This window comes from Lissotriton vulgaris, chromosome 12, assembly GCF_964263255.1.
Source record: "Lissotriton vulgaris chromosome 12, aLisVul1.2, whole genome shotgun sequence".
Classification (NCBI taxonomy): domain Eukaryota; kingdom Metazoa; phylum Chordata; class Amphibia; order Caudata; family Salamandridae; genus Lissotriton; species Lissotriton vulgaris.
The window spans coordinates 609,169,247-609,189,815 of NC_141700.1; the positions used below are offsets into that span (position 1 = coordinate 609,169,247).

The following is a 20,569-nucleotide window of genomic DNA, read 5'->3' on the forward strand; positions in this document are numbered from 1 at the left end:
AGGCATTCGGCTCTGTACGTCTCAGTGTCGAGGATGACGATGGCCCCACCCTTATCGGCTGGTTTTACAGTTATCGACTTGTCAGCTGATAAAGATTTGAGGGCCTGGTGCTCAGCTTTAGGGAGATTGCAGAATGTTTTATCATCATGTTTGAACAGCTCATCGATGTCCCTTTCAATAGCCTGTTCAAAAGCCAAGACGTTAGCTGGCATAAGATGAGTGGGTGGATTGAAGGTCGATTTGGGTCTTAGTCCAGTGTTGGTCATTGCTTCCTCTTGGTCTGATTTCTCTTTATCAATGAAAAAGAAGTGTAGTCGCACCTTTCTGATGAATTTAGCCAGTTCTAATCGGGTTTCAAAGTGTTCATTCCGATATGTGGGAACAAAACCCAAGCCTCTATTGAGGGCCGTTTGTTCAATCTGGGTGAGAGTGCAACTGCTCAGATTGATCACGATGCTGTCTCCGTGGGGGTTTGTTCTTTGTTCCTGGCCGTGGTGCTCAGTAAAGTTCCGAGTCGAGCTCGTTGTTGGTGGTGAGTTGAACTGCACTTGGGGTTGTGCTGATGTTTTGGCTGTGGTCTGGCCTCTCCTTCTGCCCCGTGATCTGCCGTGGCCAAACCCTAAAAAAGGCTGCCCATTAAAGTTGGTGGGGAAGGCAGGTGGGAAATTAGGAGGGAAGGGACCCATAGGTGGTTGAAACGAGTTCTGTTGGTTGGGAGGGAAACCAGGAACCCCGTACTGCCAGGGGTTCGGTGGCCACCAATGCTGTGATCCTTGATTGTGTTGGTTGCCCCGCCAGAATTGATTAAAGTTCCTCTTGCCTCGACCCCTGCTTGGTCTAAATTGGTTTTCACTGCTAGAGTCACTACCCGAGGTGTTGCCATCTGAATCAGAAGTACCATAGTTGGAACTGGTTTTGCGATTATTAGAATTGTAAACGGGCGGAGCATATGACTCGCTGGTATAAGGATACACCCGTTCAAGTTTGAATTTCTCAAGATCCTTCTTGAACTTTTCCATTTTGGTGAATAGGATATGATCCTTGTAATCGCTATTATTTTTATCAGACTCCTCTTTTTTTCTTTCGAAAGATTTTGTCAGAGAGGGGAGCCTTGATTTTAGATTCGGTGATCTGAATTTCGACCAAAATGGCATCAGCTGCGGATTTGGAGGTCTTGATAATCAAGATCAGCCAATCCCTCGTGCAACGCCAAGCAATCATTGCCCAACTCTTCAGAAACTCTTTGTCTTTTAAGAATAGCCTGGGGGCATTGGTAACTATAAGCCCAGTAGGGGCACAATCATTGCGTAGATATTGGGCCATGATGGTTCCATGTAAGGCTGTTCTGGTCATGGATTTAAAGCGAGGTCGGGTGAGGTCTATACTTCTCACTAACCAGGTAAGAAGTATTTTGTGAAACTTGAAAAGTTTCAATTTCTACCACAATTGTTATACACTAGTTCGTTCAGTGTGTTTGTTCGGATTCTTGAGACACGAACTTCACCTATGTTGATGACTGCAACAGGTGCAAAAGAAGGCTTATTTTGGACAGGTGCTGAGGGATATGCTCATGCCATGCATTTTTATTTCAGTCCATCGCTGACTGTGTGAGAAGACTTGGAACAAACATACCTAGAGGTCCAGGTGACATTTAAATATCAATGTTGTTCCAGTACTATTCTTTCACTCACTTTTAAACACTTTTGTCACATTTGGGGTTTTTTCTGTTTGCAGTAGCGGTATATCTAAGGTCCTGAAGAAAGCAAGGCTATTGGCCGGATTTGCTGAAACATGTCGACCACGTTACATCACTAGACAGCTTATTAGTTTTCCCTGTCTTGGCTATTTTTTAACATTGGTGGTAGGAGCTATACCCTATTAAAATTATTTTGTTGCTCCTTAAACCAATTTTATTCACCCTCTTTACTTTCTTGGTATTCCCTTGCACTGCACACTCTTTTTACCCCGTCAGTTACTCTACCGACACACGCGTTTCTGACCCTAATACCAACATATACTGACTAACAGGAAGGCTAATTTCTTTCTGCTAGAGAAACAAGATCTAGTACAGTGTTGGTCCTCGGAGCCCCAAATGATGAAGGGCGGTTCCGAGTGGTGACTGATGGGTGCCAGAGACCAGATACCGATCTTGATCTGGCACTTCTAATACCATCTCTTTTCCAGTTATATGGCTAGTGGGAGCGTTTCACCTTCACTGTCCTCAATATTTGCCTGTCGTACTTTTGACCCTCTGATACTCTTTTGTGGTATATGTCTGTTGGGCGTGTATTCAGAGCAGGTCATTAAATTGCCCTTGGGTCCCCTTTAATGTATGTAGTTTGGATATTTGTGAGCAGTCGCTAGACTGCGGACCCTTGTTTGTTGGTGTACTGATCTTGAATAGACTACACCGAATTCACCCGTATCTGGGTGAATTTATTCGCTCTGTGGAGTGCCTAGATACGGTCTATTGCTGAGCACACTTTTTCTAGCAACTATGGCAGAGAATCATGGCCTGTCATTTGACGATGCGGATTTACAGTTGGCTTTGGCCGACTTTCCGGACTTACTAGATATCACACCCCAAACAGTTGTGACCAGTGAAGAGGAATGGGGTAAGCTTTTAGGCCTTAAAAAATCCATGGCCAGAACAGCCTTACATGGAACCATCATGGCCCAATATCTACGCAATGATTGTGCCCCTACTGGGCTTATAGTTACCAATGCCCCCAGGCTATTCTTAAAAGACAAAGAGTTTCTGAAGAGTTGGGCAATGATTGCTGGCGTTGCACGAGGGATTGGCTGATCTTGATTATCAAGACCTCCAAATCCGCAGCTGATGCCATTTTGGTCGAAATTCAGATCACCGAATCTAAAATCAAGGCTACCCTCTCTGACAAAATCTTTCGAAAGAAAAAAGAGGAGTCTGATAAAAATAATAGCGATTACAAGGATCATATCCTATTCACCAAAATGGAAAAGTTCAAGAAGGATCTTGAGAAATTCAAACTTGAACGGGTGTATCCTTATACCAGCGAGTCTTATGCTCCGCCCGTTTACAATTCTAATAATCGCAAAACCAGTTCCAACTATGGTACTTCTGATTCAGATGGCAACACCTCGGGTAGTGACTCTAGCAGTGAAAACCAATTTAGACCAAGCAGGGGTCGAGGCAAGAGGAACTTTAATCAATTCTGGCGGGGCAACCAACACAATCAAGGACCACAGCATTGGTGGCCACCGAACCCCTGGCAGTACGGGGTTCCTGGTTTCCCTCCCAACCAACAGAACTCGTTTCAACCACCTATGGGTCCCTTCCCTCCTAATTTTCCACCTGCCTTCCCCACCAACTTTAATGGGCAGCCTTTTTTAGGGTTTGGCCACGGCAGATCACGGGGCAGAAGGAGAGGCCAGACCACAGCCAAAACATCAGCACAACCCCAAGTGCAGTTCAACTCACCACCAACAACGAGCTCGACTCGGAACTTACTGAGCACCACGGCCAGGAACAAAGAACAAACCCCCACGGAGACAGCATCACGATCAATCTGAGCAGTCGCACTCTCACCCAGATTGAACAAACGGCCCTCAATAGAGGCTTGGGTTTTGTTCCCACATATCGGAATGAACACTTTGAAACCCGATTAGAACTGGCTAAATTCATCAGAAAGGTGCGACTACACTTCTTTTTCATTGATAAAGAGAAATCAGACCAAGAGGAAGCAATGACCAACACTGGACTAAGACCCAAATCGACCTTCAATCCACCCACTCATCTTATGCCAGCTAACGTCTTGGCTTTGGAACAGGCTATTGAAAGGGACATCGATGAGCTGTTCAAACATGATGATAAAACATTCTGCAATCTCCCTAAAGCTGAGCACCAGGCCCTCAAATCTTTATCAGCTGACAAGTCGATAACTATAAAACCAGCCGATAAGGGCGGGGCCATCGTCATCCTCGACACTGAGACGTACAGAGCCGAATGCCTTCGGCAACTGAGCGATGCAAGATCTTATCGCCTCTTGGATCAGGATCCCACGGCAGACCTACAAAGGACGATTCGAAATATGACAGAAGAGGCACTTAATGAAGGATGGGTAACTGAATCAGAGGCCAGATTCCTTAACACTGAACATCCAGTGACCCCTTACTTCTACATTTTACCGAAAGTGCACAAGGAGAAACGCCCGCCACCAGGTAGACCTATCATCTCGGGCATTGGGTCTATCTTAGAACCCCTGTCCACGTTTGTTGACCACTTTCTACGCCCTATGGTCCAAACAATGCCCACCTACCTTAAAGATACCACTGACGTCTTACGTCTACTGCCGGACCTGGACTTTGACATCACTACTGACCTGCTGGTCTCGTTCGATGTAGAGGCTCTATACACCTCCATACCTCAGGACGAAACCTTGGAAGTCATTCATTCCCTACTTGACACCACCGAGAGAGACACCATCACTCCGGTACATTTTATTATGGCCTGTGCTACCTTAGCCATGAAGAAAAATGTCTTCAAGTTCGAAGACAATATATACCTACAAGTGTCTGGAACCAGTATAGGGAGCGTTTATGCCCCCAGCTTGGCAAACCTCTACGTACACTACTTCGAACAACGGTTTGTCCTGAATGAGTCCAACCCATACTTTGAACAGATAAGAACTTGGAAACGATATATCGACGATATATTGGTGATATGGCGGGGCTCCAGAGATAGTTGCCAGGACTTCTTGGGATGGCTGAACAGCAGAAATGCTTTTTTACGCTTTACCATAGAGATTGGCGATAACAGTTTGGCCTTTCTTGATCTGATGATTAAGGCCACTGCTACGGGATTGCAGTCCGAGTTGTATAGAAAGCCTATGTCCAGAAACTCCCTTTTGTTGTACGACAGTCACCATCCTAAGTCCTTACGGGACAATCTGCCATTTGGGCAGTTTCTGCGGGTCCAAAGAAACTGTTCCACGGACACTGCCTTCAGGACACACTCCACTGCACTTAAAGACCGGCTAGTCAAAAGGAAATATCCTCCCCGTCTGGTACACCGTGCCATGAAACGGGCCAGCAACAACAACCGGGCAGCATTGTTGGAATCTACCACTCCAAAAGCACCTCTTGAAAGGCTGACCTTTGTACATACTTTTGGTACATTGTCCCATAGTATCAAAAAAGCAGTAAAGAAACGTTGGTCAATCTTAAATTCAGGACCCCACTCTATCCTACAACCGTTGTTCTCTTTTAAGAGAGGACCCAATTTGCGGGACAGAATGGTACATACCAGACCGCTTGATGAGACTCCTAGAGCGGTAGGTACCCTTTGGGATCTACCCCCAGTGTCTGGCCACCACCCCTGTGGCGCATGCCAATCATGTGCTCAAACGTCCAAAACCACAGAGGTTGACATCGGGACTTCTAGGCCCTGGAGGCAGGTGAGGTTCACGAACTGTAACAGTGACAAATTAATCTATCTTATCACCTGTCCCTGTGGGCTTAGGTATGTGGGGATGACCACCCGGAAGATCAAGGTGAGGCTATCTGAACACAGAAGTACCATCAACTGTAACAGACAGGCCACCAAACTCACTACCCATTTTATCATTCAAAATCACTCACCTACGTCATTCAAATGGACAGTCCTGGAGAAACCGTTCATTCCTTCTCACATCACCAACGTGAGTCATTTCCTTCATAAGAAAGAACAGAAATGGGTGTTGAAGCTTGGAACCGATCAAACGGGGTTAAATGATGACATTCCCTGGTCCTTGCTTTGATACTTACTCCTCCTGAGAGATGTATGAAAGATATATGTGGTCATGAGAATCTGTTACAAAACCTTACCTAGCACACAGATCTAGCCGACAATTTTCTATTAACTGTGCTTAAATCATTGGTTTTGATGCTAGCCGTTGGGCTTAGTATCATGACACGTTTCACACTATTCTACATTTGGGCATCGATGTAAGTCTCCTCTGCCTAAGTCAGATCGGTAATTCTGCACAGTGTTTATGTATTGTATTTAGATCTCACCAGGACGTTGGCGCTAGCTCTTGGGCTCAGTCATATCAAATCACTAGTGTTTTAGGCTTTGAAATAAGTCCATCGCGGAAACCAAATCGGCAACTTTGCCGACTGTCTAACACATGTTGTTTACATCTCACCATAACAACATCGTGCTAGCGCGTCATTGGATAACCTGCCCGTAGGCATAGCCACTCATATTGCCTGGAACATCACAGACGCCTGACGTACACCATTGGCGCGTCACGTGACCGTTCCGACCAATTGGGGATAGTATGATAAAACCAACCAAAACAAACCGCCGGTACCTCCCCAGACGGAACAGATGCCGCTTAGGAGTACCGACGGTTAGGTGAGTGTTTTTGGTGTTTGTCTGTCGAAACAATGCAATTACAGCACACGTCCCTCTGTAGAGCAGTTGTTCGAGTCAGGCTTGCTTCGTTTCCTCACCGCGAGGCATGCGATGCGTAACTACTCGAATAGAATCAGTCTCGTAAGTGGGGCTCCTTTGTACTCCCAGTTTGTGAGCAGCTTCCTTGAAACTCAGTATAACGATTTCAGACTATGAGCGTACTGGAAGGATTTGTACATCAATGTGCGCTTACAACAGTATTATGACAGCGGTTGATCTATAATCACTATTCCATGAACCCTGCATTGAAAGCGGATACAACATCCTAGATACCGCCCCTTATACTTTGCTAGAATGCGTGCATGCCTTAGTTACATACTGAGGATAGTATTTTACAGCTCATATAGATCTGTTATTGGCACTTCTTGGTGGGTGATTCTAGAATTTGAATTTATTCACCTTTACAGAGCGGTGCTTCACTAAAGTCCTGAGCCGCAGCCAGGTGGGGTGAGGTCTATACTTCTCACTAACCAGGTAAGAAGTATTTTGTGAAACTTGAAAAGTTTCAATTTCTACCACAATTGTTATACACTAGTTCGTTCAGTGTGTTTGTTCGGATTCTTGAGACACGAACTTCACCTATGTTGATGACTGCAACAGGTGCAAAAGAAGGCTTATTTTGGACAGGTGCTGAGGGATATGCTCATGCCATGCATTTTTATTTCAGTCCATCGCTGACTGTGTGAGAAGACTTGGAACAAACATACCTAGAGGTCCAGGTGACATTTAAATATCAATGTTGTTCCAGTACTATTCTTTCACTCACTTTTAAACACTTTTGTCACATTTGGGGTTTTTTCTGTTTGCAGTAGCGGTATATCTAAGGTCCTGAAGAAAGCAAGGCTATTGGCCGGATTTGCTGAAACATGTCGACCACGTTACATCACTAGACAGCTTATTAGTTTTCCCTGTCTTGGCTATTTTTTAACATTGGTGGTAGGAGCTATACCCTATTAAAATTATTTTGTTGCTCCTTAAACCAATTTTATTCACCCTCTTTACTTTCTTGGTATTCCCTTGCACTGCACACTCTTTTTACCCCGTCAGTTACTCTACCGACACACGCGTTTCTGACCCTAATACCAACATATACTGACTAACAGGAAGGCTAATTTCTTTCTGCTAGAGAAACAAGATCTAGTACAGTGTTGGTCCTCGGAGCCCCAAATGATGAAGGGCGGTTCCGAGTGGTGACTGATGGGTGCCAGAGACCAGACACCGATCTTGATCTGGCACTTCTAATACCATCTCTTTTCCAGTTATATGGCTAGTGGGAGCGTTTCACCTTCACTGTCCTCAATATTTGCCTGTCGTACTTTTGACCCTCTGATACTCTTTTGTGGTATATCCCTTTCTCACTGCACCATCAGGATTCAAGCAAGCCGGGCCGAAGACGGCTGAAATGCCAGAAACCGGTCCCCGGTAGCTTGTCTCCTTTCTGGTGAAGAATTGGCTTGGTAGTTTAGTCTGCCCTGTTCCTATGATGCACTGGGCCAGGGACAGACTGATTTGCATATAGCCAGGTTCTGAGCTGGGATGGTGCAGTGAGATAAATAACGGTGATGGATCAAGCCCTGATCTTTGGACTGGGTAAGAGTGGTCTGCTTAATTCAGATACTCTGTCCATCACCACCCCCTTTTCTGAATCATTTTGTCCACCGTTTGCGTGGAAGGGTATACTCAGATGTGAGTCCCTTGCTCACTGCACCATCAGGATTCAAGCAAGCCGGGCCGAAGACGGCTGAAATGCCAGAAACCGGTCCCCGGTAGCTTGTCTCCTTTCTGGTGAAGAATTGGCTTGGTAGTTTAGTCTGCCCTGTTCCCATGATGCACTGGGCCAGGGACAGACTGATTTGCATATAGCCAGGTTCTGAGCTGGGATGGTGCAGTGAGATAAATAACGGTGATGGATCAAGCCCTGATCTTTGGACTGGGTAAGAGTGGTCTGCTTAATTCAGACACTCTGTTCATCACCACCCCCTTTTCTGAATCATTTAAAAACGACCAGCACTGGTTTAATCCTGAATGGCTACCAGCTATTTTCCACCACCAGACAGGTTTTTGGACCCCTGGGTAGATGGCCTCTGCTCTCTGGATCCAGAATCAAAGCCCATCCTGGGCAGAGGTGACATGCCTCCTCCCCCAGGATGGGCTGGGTCCACTAAGAGGAAGCTTCAAAGACATGCTGCCTTTGTTAGCTGACCCTGCCTTTTGCTGCCCCAGCAACAGGCTCCTACTAGTTCTGACTCTCACTTTGGGCAGAGAATTGGCGGGAAAAACAGGTTAGGAGGAGAGATGTGGCCACCTTTGCCAATCCCAACGCTCCGGTGGGAAAGACGAGCTGAAGCACCCATCTCAGTCCCCTCCATCTTGAAGCTGGGGGGACCTAGCCAATCGGAGAGAGGCTCATGCTCCCCTCCCACTGGAGGGTGGCATACTATGGGGTGTACTTCCCCAAGGAAGGGACCCATAGGTCCCGACTAGGTCCCCTAGCACCTTTGGCTAACATAGCGCCCTTACACTGTGTACCTTCTGCCCTATTGCCGCTGGTGGTGCGATTTGAGTGACCTTGGTTCTAAACCCCAAAAGCTATTCTTTCAGGTCGTTTACTTACCTGCAAACCAATAACAACCTTTTCTCCCTTAGGAACCAATGTTATATTTGTCTCAAAAAGGTTGTGTTGACCTGACTTTTGTTTGGAAAAGAAAGTAACTTTGCTTTAAATCCAAAACTGTTGTACTTGCCTGTATTTTGTAAGACCCATTGTGTGGTATCTCGGCATATCATCGCTCATTGTCATAGTGACTGAAAAGTAATCTAAAAGTAACCTAAAGTAATTTCTGTGTATTCTAAACGGTTTCGAATGCAAATACAAACCTGTAACGATTCCACTGTCATCAACAATTGCATTCCTGTGTACAGCATTTAATTTGAAAGCATATTTTACCTAACTGTGCCAAGTTCTGCTTGGTTCTAGAAATAAAACATAAGTATACCTTTTTATACTTACTTAAAATTGGTGTGGATTCTGTCTGAGTGTGCTATCAGTCTTGATTGAGTGAATACAATAAATGCTTAACACACCCTCCTGATAAGCCTAACAGGTTGATAACACTACCACAGATAGAGTTGTTAGAGATGGTCTAATTTAGCGTCTGCTGTACCTCTGGTGATCCACTGGGCGGAGTGCACACTATAACTTACTTTGGTAAAGTATATACAGAGCCAGCTTCCTACAGTGGCTACCCTCGGTCCCTTCCACAACCAGAGCTGATTGTAGTGACAGATGCATCACTACTGGGCGACTATGGCAAGCCAGGAGGGTTGGAGATCAGAGGGTCCTGCTCTTTGGTGGTGTCGGATTGCCACATTAACCTGTTGGAGTTTCTGGCGATTCACTTGCCACTGAAAACATTTCTTCCTTCGATCAAAGAAAGAATGTTGCAGGTTTTCACTGACAACACCACCATCATGTGGTATTGTAACAAACATGGCGGGATGAAGTTGTGCACCCTCTGTCAAGAGGCCTGGTGTCTGTGGCTCTCTGAATGCCAGACCAGACTAACTCAGCCACAGATGCCTAGCGGATTATGAAAAGTGTCTCCATCTGGAGGTGCTGCAAGGTCTCTTTCAGCTGTGGTGAGAGCCTTGGCTAGATCTGTTCGCCACTGCCATGAAGTGCAGTGTCAGCAATTTTGTGTGCTGGAGTTTCCAAGGCCGCTCTCACTCAGAGATGCTTTTAGTCTCAAGTGGAGTTCTGTCCTCCTGTACGCCTTTCCGCTAATACTACTCCTGCCCAGAGTTCTCAAAAAGATCAGAAACAGTCGGGCTCAAGTCATTCTTGTGGCTCTGGATTGGCCATGGAGAGTCTGGTATCCAAAGCTGTTGAGTATGAGCATCGGTTGTCCAGCCAGACTGCCTCTTAGAGAGTATCTCCTATCGCAGCAACAGGGGAGGGTTCTGCACCCGAACCTGCTCACTCTCCACCTACATATGTGGAGATTGAGTGGCGACAGTTGACGGCTTTTGACTGTCATCCCAAAGTCTGTAAAGTTATTCTGGCAGACAAGTGTCCCTCCAACAAGTCTGTATACGCTTGCTGTTAAGACAAGTTTGTGTCATGGTGACTTCGCACAACATTGACTCCCTTTCTGATCCTCTATCTAAAATTAAATTGTCTGCATTATCCTTGGCTCAACAGGACTCTGCTCCTGACAGAGTAAAGTGTTAACTTTCTGCCACCTCTGCATTTTTTGCTGTTGCTGGAAAACCTTCTCTCTTTAGGTCATCCTTAGTGGCTAGGTTCCTTAAAGGCTTGCACATATGTTTCCCCCTACACCATTTATATTGCCTCAGTGGGACCTCAATTTGGTTCTCAATTCGCTCCTGAGTATACTATTCAAGCTTTTCCGCAGTTGCCCTCCAAGGCACTCTGACTTTCTTAGTGGCCATACCATCTGCCAGGAGGGTCAGCGAATTACAGGCCCTCTCTGTGCACCCTTCCTATACCACCTTCTATCCGGACAAGCTGATCTCCGGACACGTGCCTCCTTCCTTCCAAAGGTTGTGACTCCCATTTCATGTAGGTCAGAACATCGCCTGCCCACTTTCCTTGCTCCACCTCATCCCTCCAAAGAGGAGGAGAGACTCCACCTTCTGGATCCAAAAAGAGCATTGACCGTGACTGTATAAGAGAATTCTGGATGGACAATCATCTCTTCGTGGGCTGTTTGGGACCAAAAAAGGGAAGGCAGAAGAAAAACATCATGCAATAGATTGTCCTGTGCATTAAGATCTGCTACGCAGAAGCAGGCATCCGAAATGGCCGCATAGTCGCTCAGCTCCTTGAGCCCTTTCGCCCCACACATATATCCTGGCACTTATCCTGAGCCACGAAGGCGTATTTAAATAGGAGAAGGAGAACGATCACTTACCGTCTGCTCCTGAGGCTCCTACGTGCAGCAGACCCGGAGAACTGTCCCCGACTGCTCTGCGGCCCCCGTGGTGATGAATCCGGGGCGTTGATTTAGACGTGCTGCCGGCCGCGACTGCAACAACAACGGCCGCTGGTGGCGGTGAGGAGTCGGTCGGAGGGTGCCGTTGACTTGAAGGGCCGCCGATGGCAGTGATGGCCCGGTCCACTTGGCGGTGAGCCTCGAGGGGCTGCGTGGCGAAGCAGCGTCGGAGGGGGTGCATGAATCCTGGCCCCCTCCCCAATCTCTCTGCCCGGGCATAACCAAGGATTGCTCCCGAAATAGGCGGGCGGCTCCCGGGGAGCGGCAGGGATTTTGTTTAGCCTTTTGGTGACTTTCCCCCGGGGAGCCCGCCTCACAGTTTTGAGTCCCGGTTGTGCATCCCGCAGTGCCCTGAATTGGGGCCTGGTCCCTGAGGCGAGGTGAAGAGGGACGGGCCGAACTGACTAAGATGGCGGCTGGCGCCCTCCTCTACGGACCATGTCCAGGTCGGACGGCTGCCATACGGATGTGGTCGGGATGCTGGCGGCGTGCACAAGAGCCCACATCCATGGACGTATTGGCTGCCCTAACGATTTTGCACAAGACCCTGATCTGTAATGCTCGGGACCTGGGTAGAAGAATGGCCGCCATTGCTGTCTCGCCGTCCCTAACGGCCACAGGTCGATCCCAAGGGAGTGCCGAAGTGCCCGCAACTATGTCCACGGGAAGAGTCCCTGCTCCGCCTAGGTACCGGGAGCCGCCGAAAGACCCGGTTCCTGTGACCGCTCTGGCCGACATGGTTGTACACGTGAGGGTCTCTTCGGGGCACATGTTCAATTGGCGGCTGGGGAAGCAACACCGTTTTCCTTATCGGACTGCCCCGGCGATGTCGTGGTGCTTGCCGGACTGTGTGACTCTCCTTTCCTGGATGGTACTACTGTGTATGGACTTTGGGAAGCTCCCGGGGTCAACATCGACACTACCGGATTTCTGCTGTATATACTCTGATGGGTTTGGGTTGCTGTACTTTTCTGTGGCTACGCTCCGGCCTGACCCGCCCGGATCGTTTGGACCCTCCAGGCTGCTCTGTATACCGATTGACGAGTGGACATCTGGCGGTACCATTGCTAGACAAGGCCAGGGATGATATGGTTCAGAGTCTAGTGGCCTTATTGTCGACTGACGGAGCATTGGGCATGTTTGACCGGGATTCCATTGCTGTTGTGGCTGGGGCTTGGTGATCTCCATTGATATTCTACTTTGCTTCTGGGATTTTCCTGGGTGTAGGGGTGAAGGGCGGGGTCGGGCGGTGAGACCGAGGGCCCTCCTCCGCTTATACTTTTTCTTTTTCTCTCTCTTTTCTATATTTCGGGTCTCCAATAGGGCGACAGGCACGCTGCTGGGGTGGGGGGGGGGGTAGGCCATGGCCTTCTGCGGGAGTGCAGGGTGGGGGGTTGGGGGGATGGTGTTTGTTCAGTATTTGTTCAGTATTTGTTTCTATGGCCCTTTAGTCTTTTTTCTCTTAAGTGTCGTCGTCGTTCATGATCCCTGCAGTATGTTTTTGTTGGACCCGGCCCGTTGGGCAGGTTCACCCCTTGACTTTTTGCTTTTTCCTAGCCTGTTTATGGAACCTGCTGTTGGTGATTTTAGGCCTCTGCGCACTTTTTCACTGTGGTACAGTGTTAAGTGCTTGAGCTCTCTGTGAATGAGTGGTGAGGGACCTGCCCTCCCAAAGGAATGAATGGGGAATATGTATGCCCATGGTAGTTCCTGATGTGTGGGGAGTGCAGGGGCGAGTTTGGTATGTATGAACTCGTGAGAATGAATGCTGCAAAATGATGTATGCGGCATGACTGTGTCTAGTCTGGAAGTACTACTTTTGGAAGTTGGCATATTTGTGTAAGTTGGTGCTGGCGTGTGATTGGCTGGTGAGCCTGGCCCAGAGTGCCTGGGCCTGCTTGTGGATTGACTGTCTGGTTTGAGGATGACGGGGGCTAGAGAGCCCAGGAGGTTGTCTGAAGTCAGCCCATGGATAAAAGGCAGCATCTGCTGCCAGGGAAGTGGGAGGAGATGGCACCTGATAGTGAAGGGCTGTGCCTGCCTAACTACAAAGCTGGCTCCACCTCCCGCTGGGCGACTGACACCTCTGTCCCTGATACTGAAGGGACTTCCCTGTAACCAGTTCTGGCTGGTTCTCACACTGCCTACTTCAAAGGACTTCAAAGGACTTCAAAGGCTTTTCTGTGTATAAGAAGGGGCTGTGCCCCCTTCCAAAAGGTTCTTGTTTCTGACTTGAATCTGCCAGGGGCATGCTGCTGCTGGGGCCCAGGGGAATCCCTGGGCCCTGCCCATCCCCTGGACCTCTGATGGACTTTTCCTGCTGGGGGCTCTGCTGCTCCCTCCCCTGGACTGCTGAGGTCCTGGACTGCTGAGGGACTGGTGGACTTGTGCGCTTTCCTGGACCCTAGCGCCTGGGAGGCGCTTTCCCTTGGATGTGCCCTGTTACTGGGGCTCTAGTTGCTGATGGGGCCATCCCTGGGGGCCTGTCTGTGCCCCTACGCTTGAGAGCGTTCTGTTCTGCCCCGCAGCGCCTTGGGAGCGCTTTGGCGCTTGCAGCCCTGGAAGAGCGCTTCGTTTTCTGCCCGTAGCGCTGTGGATCGTGTTTAGCGCTAGGAGCGCTTTATTGTTGGGAGCCGATGCCCACCCGGCGTGGATTTGCCCCGCTAGATCGTTGTTTGGTCTACGAGTGCCCACCTCGCTTATGTGCCGTTTTTTGGATCGACTGCCCACACCGATATTTTGATTGCCTGCCCGCCTGCCTGCCTAGCGAGGGCCGCCGCGCTGCCCGCGGCGACCCGGAAGTACCTGGCCGGCCGGCCAATCCCTTCGCGGCCGGCCGGAAGTCCCGCCCCCGCAGCCCGGGGGAGGAAAAGGGAAGCCATGGTGTTTGCCTTCCGGTCTCCCGTGTCGTGAGGGAGACCGGAGATGCTGCAGTCAATAGAGGGGCTCCCGTGTGCTGAGGGAGCCCCGAGGAAAGAGAGGCGCCCCGGAGGAGAAGTGGATCGGGAGCCTGGCGGCTCCACTCGGAAGGACGACGGCGGAAGGAGAAGGCGGGGCTCCATTGTGAGGAGGAGACCCGCCGCTGAACGGTGCCCAGCGGAGACCGCCGTCAGGCCCAGAAGACTCCGGTGAGTGGAGCTCCAGAGAGGGCGGCTGGTCCTAGTGGTTGCGATGGAGGAAGGCAGCATTTGAGCGGCCCCGTGGCAGCGGGCCGCTCCTCCTTTGACCCATATAGGGTTTTAGAGCTCCATGATGTTGCTGGCAGCGCCGGGGGTGAGGCAGAGACAGGGCGGCCCCGGATGGCAGTGGGCCGCCCCAACATGTGTAGAGCCTGGAGAGGGCTTCGGGCCATGCCCTTTTAATGCCGAGTCCCCCGTGAGGGACTCCCAACGAGGCCCACAGTGATTCAGAGCCTGTGTGGCTCCAACGTCTGGGGCATGGGCGATATGCCCAGAGCCTGTGTGGCTTCAGCATTTGGCCGCAGTGTTTGTTTAGAGCCCTCGAGGCTCTTGGCGCCATTTTGTTGATTTCGAGTCCCCAGAGGGGGGACTCCAACGCTGGGTGCACAGTTAATGTCAGAGCCTGTGTGGCTCCAACCTGGCGCAGTTTGATTCTCAGCTGTCCAGCAATTAGTGGGCAGCTGCACCGTTTAGGTTTTGTGTGATGCCCAGGTGCCCAGCAAGTAGTGGGCACCTGCCACGTTTAGGCTTTTTTTGTACTTTTGAAACTGGCGCTGCATGGCAGCGCACCCTGACTTTGGACTCAGGGCATCTTTGCCCCACAAGGCCAGTTGGCCTAGGGACTGCCACAGGTAGTGGCTTATGTAGTATTGGCGCAATGTGATTTCTATGCTTTTTAATAGTTATTGCTAATGCGAGTTTTTGCGCTATTGATTTATTATGCACCTCTGAATGTGTAGGTTTATGCATTGTGTTTTTCTTCTTGCGCTGCACCTCTGAATGCTTAGTCATCATGTGTCTTCTTGCGCTGCACCCCTGAATGTATTTTATTGCATCATGTGCTTTATTCTTAACACCTCTGAATGCTTTAGGCATCATGTGTTTCTCTTTAATACTCCTCTGAATGTAGGTTATTGCATCATGGGTAATGTGTTCTTTTCCTAGACCCCTAAACGCTGAGTGATACTTAGGTGGTTGTCTTTTCTACTCCTCTGAATGTTGGTTTATTGCATCATGAGTAATGTATTCTTTCTTAGACCCCTAAATGCTGTGTGATACTTAGGTGGTTCTCCTTTCTTAGTACAGGTGGTCCTAGTAAGGTCCTAGTTCCTGTTACCAGTGGTTACTGGTTGTTATCTTTGATTATTATTTTATGTTACCTTTATTCTTTATTCTAGTAGTGATTTTACATTCTACATTTTATCTAGAAGTACTATATCTGATTCTGACAGGCGCCCTTGTGGCCCTGTCTGGTGTACATAATCCCTGTGAATATTGCCTGTGCCAGTTGGCACAATGTATATGTGTGATTTTATCTGATATGTTTTTAAAATACAAAAGTTATTTTTATAATAACCTTGTGTGGAGTCTCTTTTTGTGGTGTGCCTAGTATGTTGTTGCTGTTGTGCGCTGGCGCAAATGCTTTACACATTGCCTCCGAGTTTAGCCTTACTGCTTGAGCCAAGCTACCAAGGGGGTGCGCAGGGGTTATCTTGGCGTGTGACTTCCTTGCCCTGACTAGAATGGTGGTTTCTGCCTAGCTTTGGCGTCAGCCTTAGCCTACCAGAAATAGCCATTTCTAACAGTTTTGTTTTTCAGGGGTGGGGTTTGGACTTGCTACGTACCGGGTTTGTGCCTGCATTTCTCCTGATTTGTGTATCTTACCCCCGATACTTCATTCGTATTTGTACTATTTGTGGATATCCTGATTTGCGCGCAGTATTGTAGGACCATGTATGACTGTACGGCACTCTTTTTCAGTTCCCTATTTGAAAATGAACCTTTCAAATCCTGATTTCAAACCTGTACGTCTGATCACAAGTTATGTCCTGGTATTTCTATGACCCCGGCTTTCGAACTGCTATAACTTTCCATATTGCTTGCTGTACTCCTGCTCTGATTAGCGGCTGGCCGGGATGGTTGTAGGCCCATACTTGTAAATGCTTGTAATACTAATAAAGGTTCCCAAAACAAAAACAAAAAATCTGCTACGCATTGGCCAAGAAGTAGCCCTCCAAGGGCTTGCTCGCTCACTCTACCAGAGCCAAGTCTGTGACCACTGCATTAGTGTGCGGCATTCAGGTCCTGGACATCTGCCAGGCAGCATTGTGGTCCTCCCTGCACACGTTCACCAAGCACTACTACCTGGACAGTCAGGTCTGTGTGACAGGCACTTCGCCTGTTTTGGCCTGCAGGACTTTCTAATCTAATTTGCATCGCAGTCCCACCTCCCGGGAGGTATTGCTTGGGTATCTATTCTAAGGTAAGAAATCTGTGGATAGAAGGGTCTATCACATGAGCTGGTCCATTACCTTCAGTAAAGCATTATCTGGTAGAGACTCTGGCTAGCTTCAGATTCTTTACTGACTCCCCTCCTTCCTACTCTGCGAAACGATTACGGTGTAGGGAACACCCTTGTAAAGGCCTTAATTTATCACACCAGTGGTCAGTGCTAAAAGTGACTTCACACCATTTATTTGGAAAGCTGCAAAAATAACTGACATAAGAATGCCAAGGTGGCCCCTATTTAGGAACAGTGTGCGTCACTTCCGGCGTGTATGACACTACCTACCAGCACGTAGGGTTACTGCTCCAAAAATTCCAGATCCAGTCTGACACCTGGGGATTATTATAAGGTATGGAATCTGCAGTTGTGTACAGTCTCTACCAGCTAAGTCTTTACCGAAGGTAAGTAACTTGTTCATCTTGTAAAGACATAAAAAGGAGCCTCCACCTCAAAGAATCTCACTTAGCGTTTGGAAGTATCATTCCCCAGATGGATGGAAATCAGCTACACTCTCTCCTCTGTTACCTGATTGTCCTTAATCCTTACCAGTCTCATGAGCAGCTCTGTGTAAAAGTCAGTTCTGAATTGTCCCTCTAATCCAAGTTCTGGGAGAACCGAGGAAGTTGAACAGACCTTCTGCTCGCCATCCAGGTAGAGCATATCCTTTGACCTTACAAATTCCCCTTTTAAAATAGTTCTGGGACCCAAACTTAAAAAAGAAACGGACAGCACATGCAGGGTAACACTGCATTTTGTGGGACTTCATTTCAGAGATATTTTCCATGCATAGATGAGCTAGTAAAAATAGTATCAAGATTAAGAAGGAAGGCTCCAAGTATTTCCTAATTTCTAGTAACCTTCATGCAGTGCTCGAGATCTGCCGAAAAATTATTAGCAGCATCAATCTGGGTTATAGACACTGATTAAACAGCTTCTCCTATCAAGATTTAATTAGAACATAACTTTTTCAATAGAGAATCAACTTCTTGACAATAATAGCTGTTGCACTACAGAGAATAACATTCAGATTAGGATCTTTTCACCTGCCTAAAATTGCCTGGTGTCGCAACTCCGTCGTTTTACCTTTTTGATAGTTGCTTTATGGAGCTGCCAAGGGAATATAACAGGTGTTCTGGCCAAAAGCATTACTTGCCCCACCCTCTGAAAATGTCACAGGAAGGCACCTTTAAAATCTGCCCATTAACTGGGCTTAGAGTTTAAGGGACACCATGGGAGTTGGGGTTAATTAAGTAGGGTATGATGGGTTGGATATTACTTGATTACAGCGGCCAATAAGGTCTGCCGTGTTCCTGCTTTAGTTGAGTCGAAAGAGATATGTTAAGAATGCTGGGGTGACTAATAAATTACCTTTTCTACTACCCGTTGAACTATTCAGGAAATTAAGGTATGTATTTTGATGTGTTGCCAACATGGTGTTTAAGAAGAAGGGTACAATGCTGTGGTGAGATCCGCCTACTGTTGCAGCTAGGGTGAGACCCACTTATGTTAGACGGTGAAATCTATGTGATTGCATACATTTATGAGATGACTGTTGTTTGGTGCTCCCTCTAGCAAGTTAAATTGTTCTGTCAAAGAGAATGCCAAATGGCACTTTCACTACTCCTTGTGTCTTTTCCTCATGTGTAAGTTGCAGCATGTTTGTTTAATATTCCGTCTTTTTCTCAGCCCGAACCAATTGTTCCTGTGAAGGACCCCACTTCGGATTTGGCAATAATTGCTCGCAAAGGCAGCCAGCTGGTGCGAAAACACAGAGAGCAGAAGGAACGCAAGAAGGTACTGTGTAACGACTGTACCTCTTGTTGTTGCACTTACTTCCCTAACTCCTCCTCCCTGTGTGTTGCCATTTTTATTTCTGCTACTCTACTGGTTACTATTCGTCGAATTTCCTCTTAGCAGTGCTGTGCTAGGGTGCAAACTTTTAGCACTGCAAAGGATTTGACTGAATAACTAGTTGCATGAGATCGCACAAACTTGTCATATTTTATGTTAATTTGTGATTTCTTGGAACTATTTAAATGTGCGAGGGAGAGCATAACCTCCATTCAAAATAAACGAATGCATAAATGTGAAAAATTATGCTACATTCATACAAAAGGTGTTTTTTACGACTTTTCTTGGTGATTTGGTGACAGTTATTTCGTTCTCTCCACTGACACTCATCTGATATTGTGACTTCAGGCACAGCACAAACACTGGGAGCTTGCAGGCACCAAACTTGGAGACATTATGGGCATCAAGAAAGAAGAGGAAGTTGAGACAAAACCCCCAACAGCAGATGGAACTGTGGATTACCGGTAGGATAACCAACCATAACTTATTCGAGCATCTTGCATTGTTACTGGTAGGACCCTATCCAGGTATAATATGCAGTGCCTGGTGATGATCTTTAAAACTGGTATGTTGCAAACATCAGCCTCCCACTGGTGCAAGGAATCACACCTTCCTTTGGAGGACTTAAGGAAAATCCTTAAAAGAAAAAAAAAGAAATGTAAGAAACATTTAAAACAAAACCGGGCCAAAATGTGTTTTATAGCAAAAGTTTCACACGTTATCTAAAGTTTTGCAGCGTGAATCAGACCCCCCAGGATATAGCGGCATGGAATAGCAAATTTAGCGGCACAAAAATAGAAATTTAGCGGCACAAATATGGAAATTTAGCGGCAATTTTGCGGCATTTTATGTGGCCATTTTTCCTACAACAAACACAGATATCTTAGTTTTTTTAGTTATTTAACAACGTGAAGCTATGTATATTTGGTTTCTTTACAATGTAGACACTTTGGGGCAGATTTACAAGCCCCTTGCGCTGCTTTTTTGCGCTTGGTGCCACTGTACCTGCTGCACTAATGATGGCTATACCTATCGCCCCTTTTATTAGTAAGCACGTTAAATAGTACAGTGTATTTTGAACACAACCTGATATCCCACCGGATGCCCGTTCCATCCATCTACCCACCCACTCTTCATCCATCCATCCTTCCCCTCATCATCCATCCATCCTTCCCCTCATCATCCATCCATCCTTTTACCCACCCCCTCATCATCCATCCATTCCCTCATCATCCATCCACCCTTCCCCTCATCATCCATCCTTTCACCCACCCCCTCATCAAACATCCATCCATACATCCCCTCATCATCCATCCATCCATCCATCCTTCCCCTCATCATCCATCCTTCCCCTCATCATCCATCCATCCTTTCAACCACCCATCCATCCATCCATCCATCCTTCCCCTCTATCCATCCCCTCATCCATCCATCCTTCCTCTCATCCATCCTTCCCCTCATCCATCCATCCTTCCCCTCATCCATCCATCCTTCCCCTCATCCATCCTTCCTTTCATCCATCATCCATCCTTCCCCTCATCCATCTTTCCCCTCATCCATCATCCAGCTACCCTTCCACCCATACATCCAGCTATTTAAATTTTCTCTCCATCCTTCCCCTCTCATCAATCCATCCATCCTCTCTCATTATCCATTTATTCAATCTTTCATTCATCCATTCAACCCATATCCTGGAGTACAGAAAGGTGCCATTGCTTGTTTGCCTTCTATGGCCTGTAGTCCTTTTTTTAAATTGGAAAATTGACACTCTGCTAATTCTTTAATCTATAGAATAAAACCT

The 20,569-nt window shown here is 47.5% G+C and overlaps 1 protein-coding gene across 2 annotated transcripts in view; it reads left to right on the plus strand.

The window, feature by feature from the left end:
- Positions 1-20,569, plus strand: part of DHX38 (DEAH-box helicase 38) — a 1,070,683-nt gene that overhangs the window by 464,352 nt on the left and 585,762 nt on the right. For both annotated transcript variants that reach the window (XM_086945550.1, XM_086945552.1), the window contains exons 10-11: positions 18,604-18,711; positions 19,117-19,232. In XM_086945550.1, coding sequence (XP_086801676.1) covers positions 18,604-18,711; positions 19,117-19,232 — 224 coding nt within the window. The remainder of the gene's footprint in view (positions 1-18,603; positions 18,712-19,116; positions 19,233-20,569) is intronic.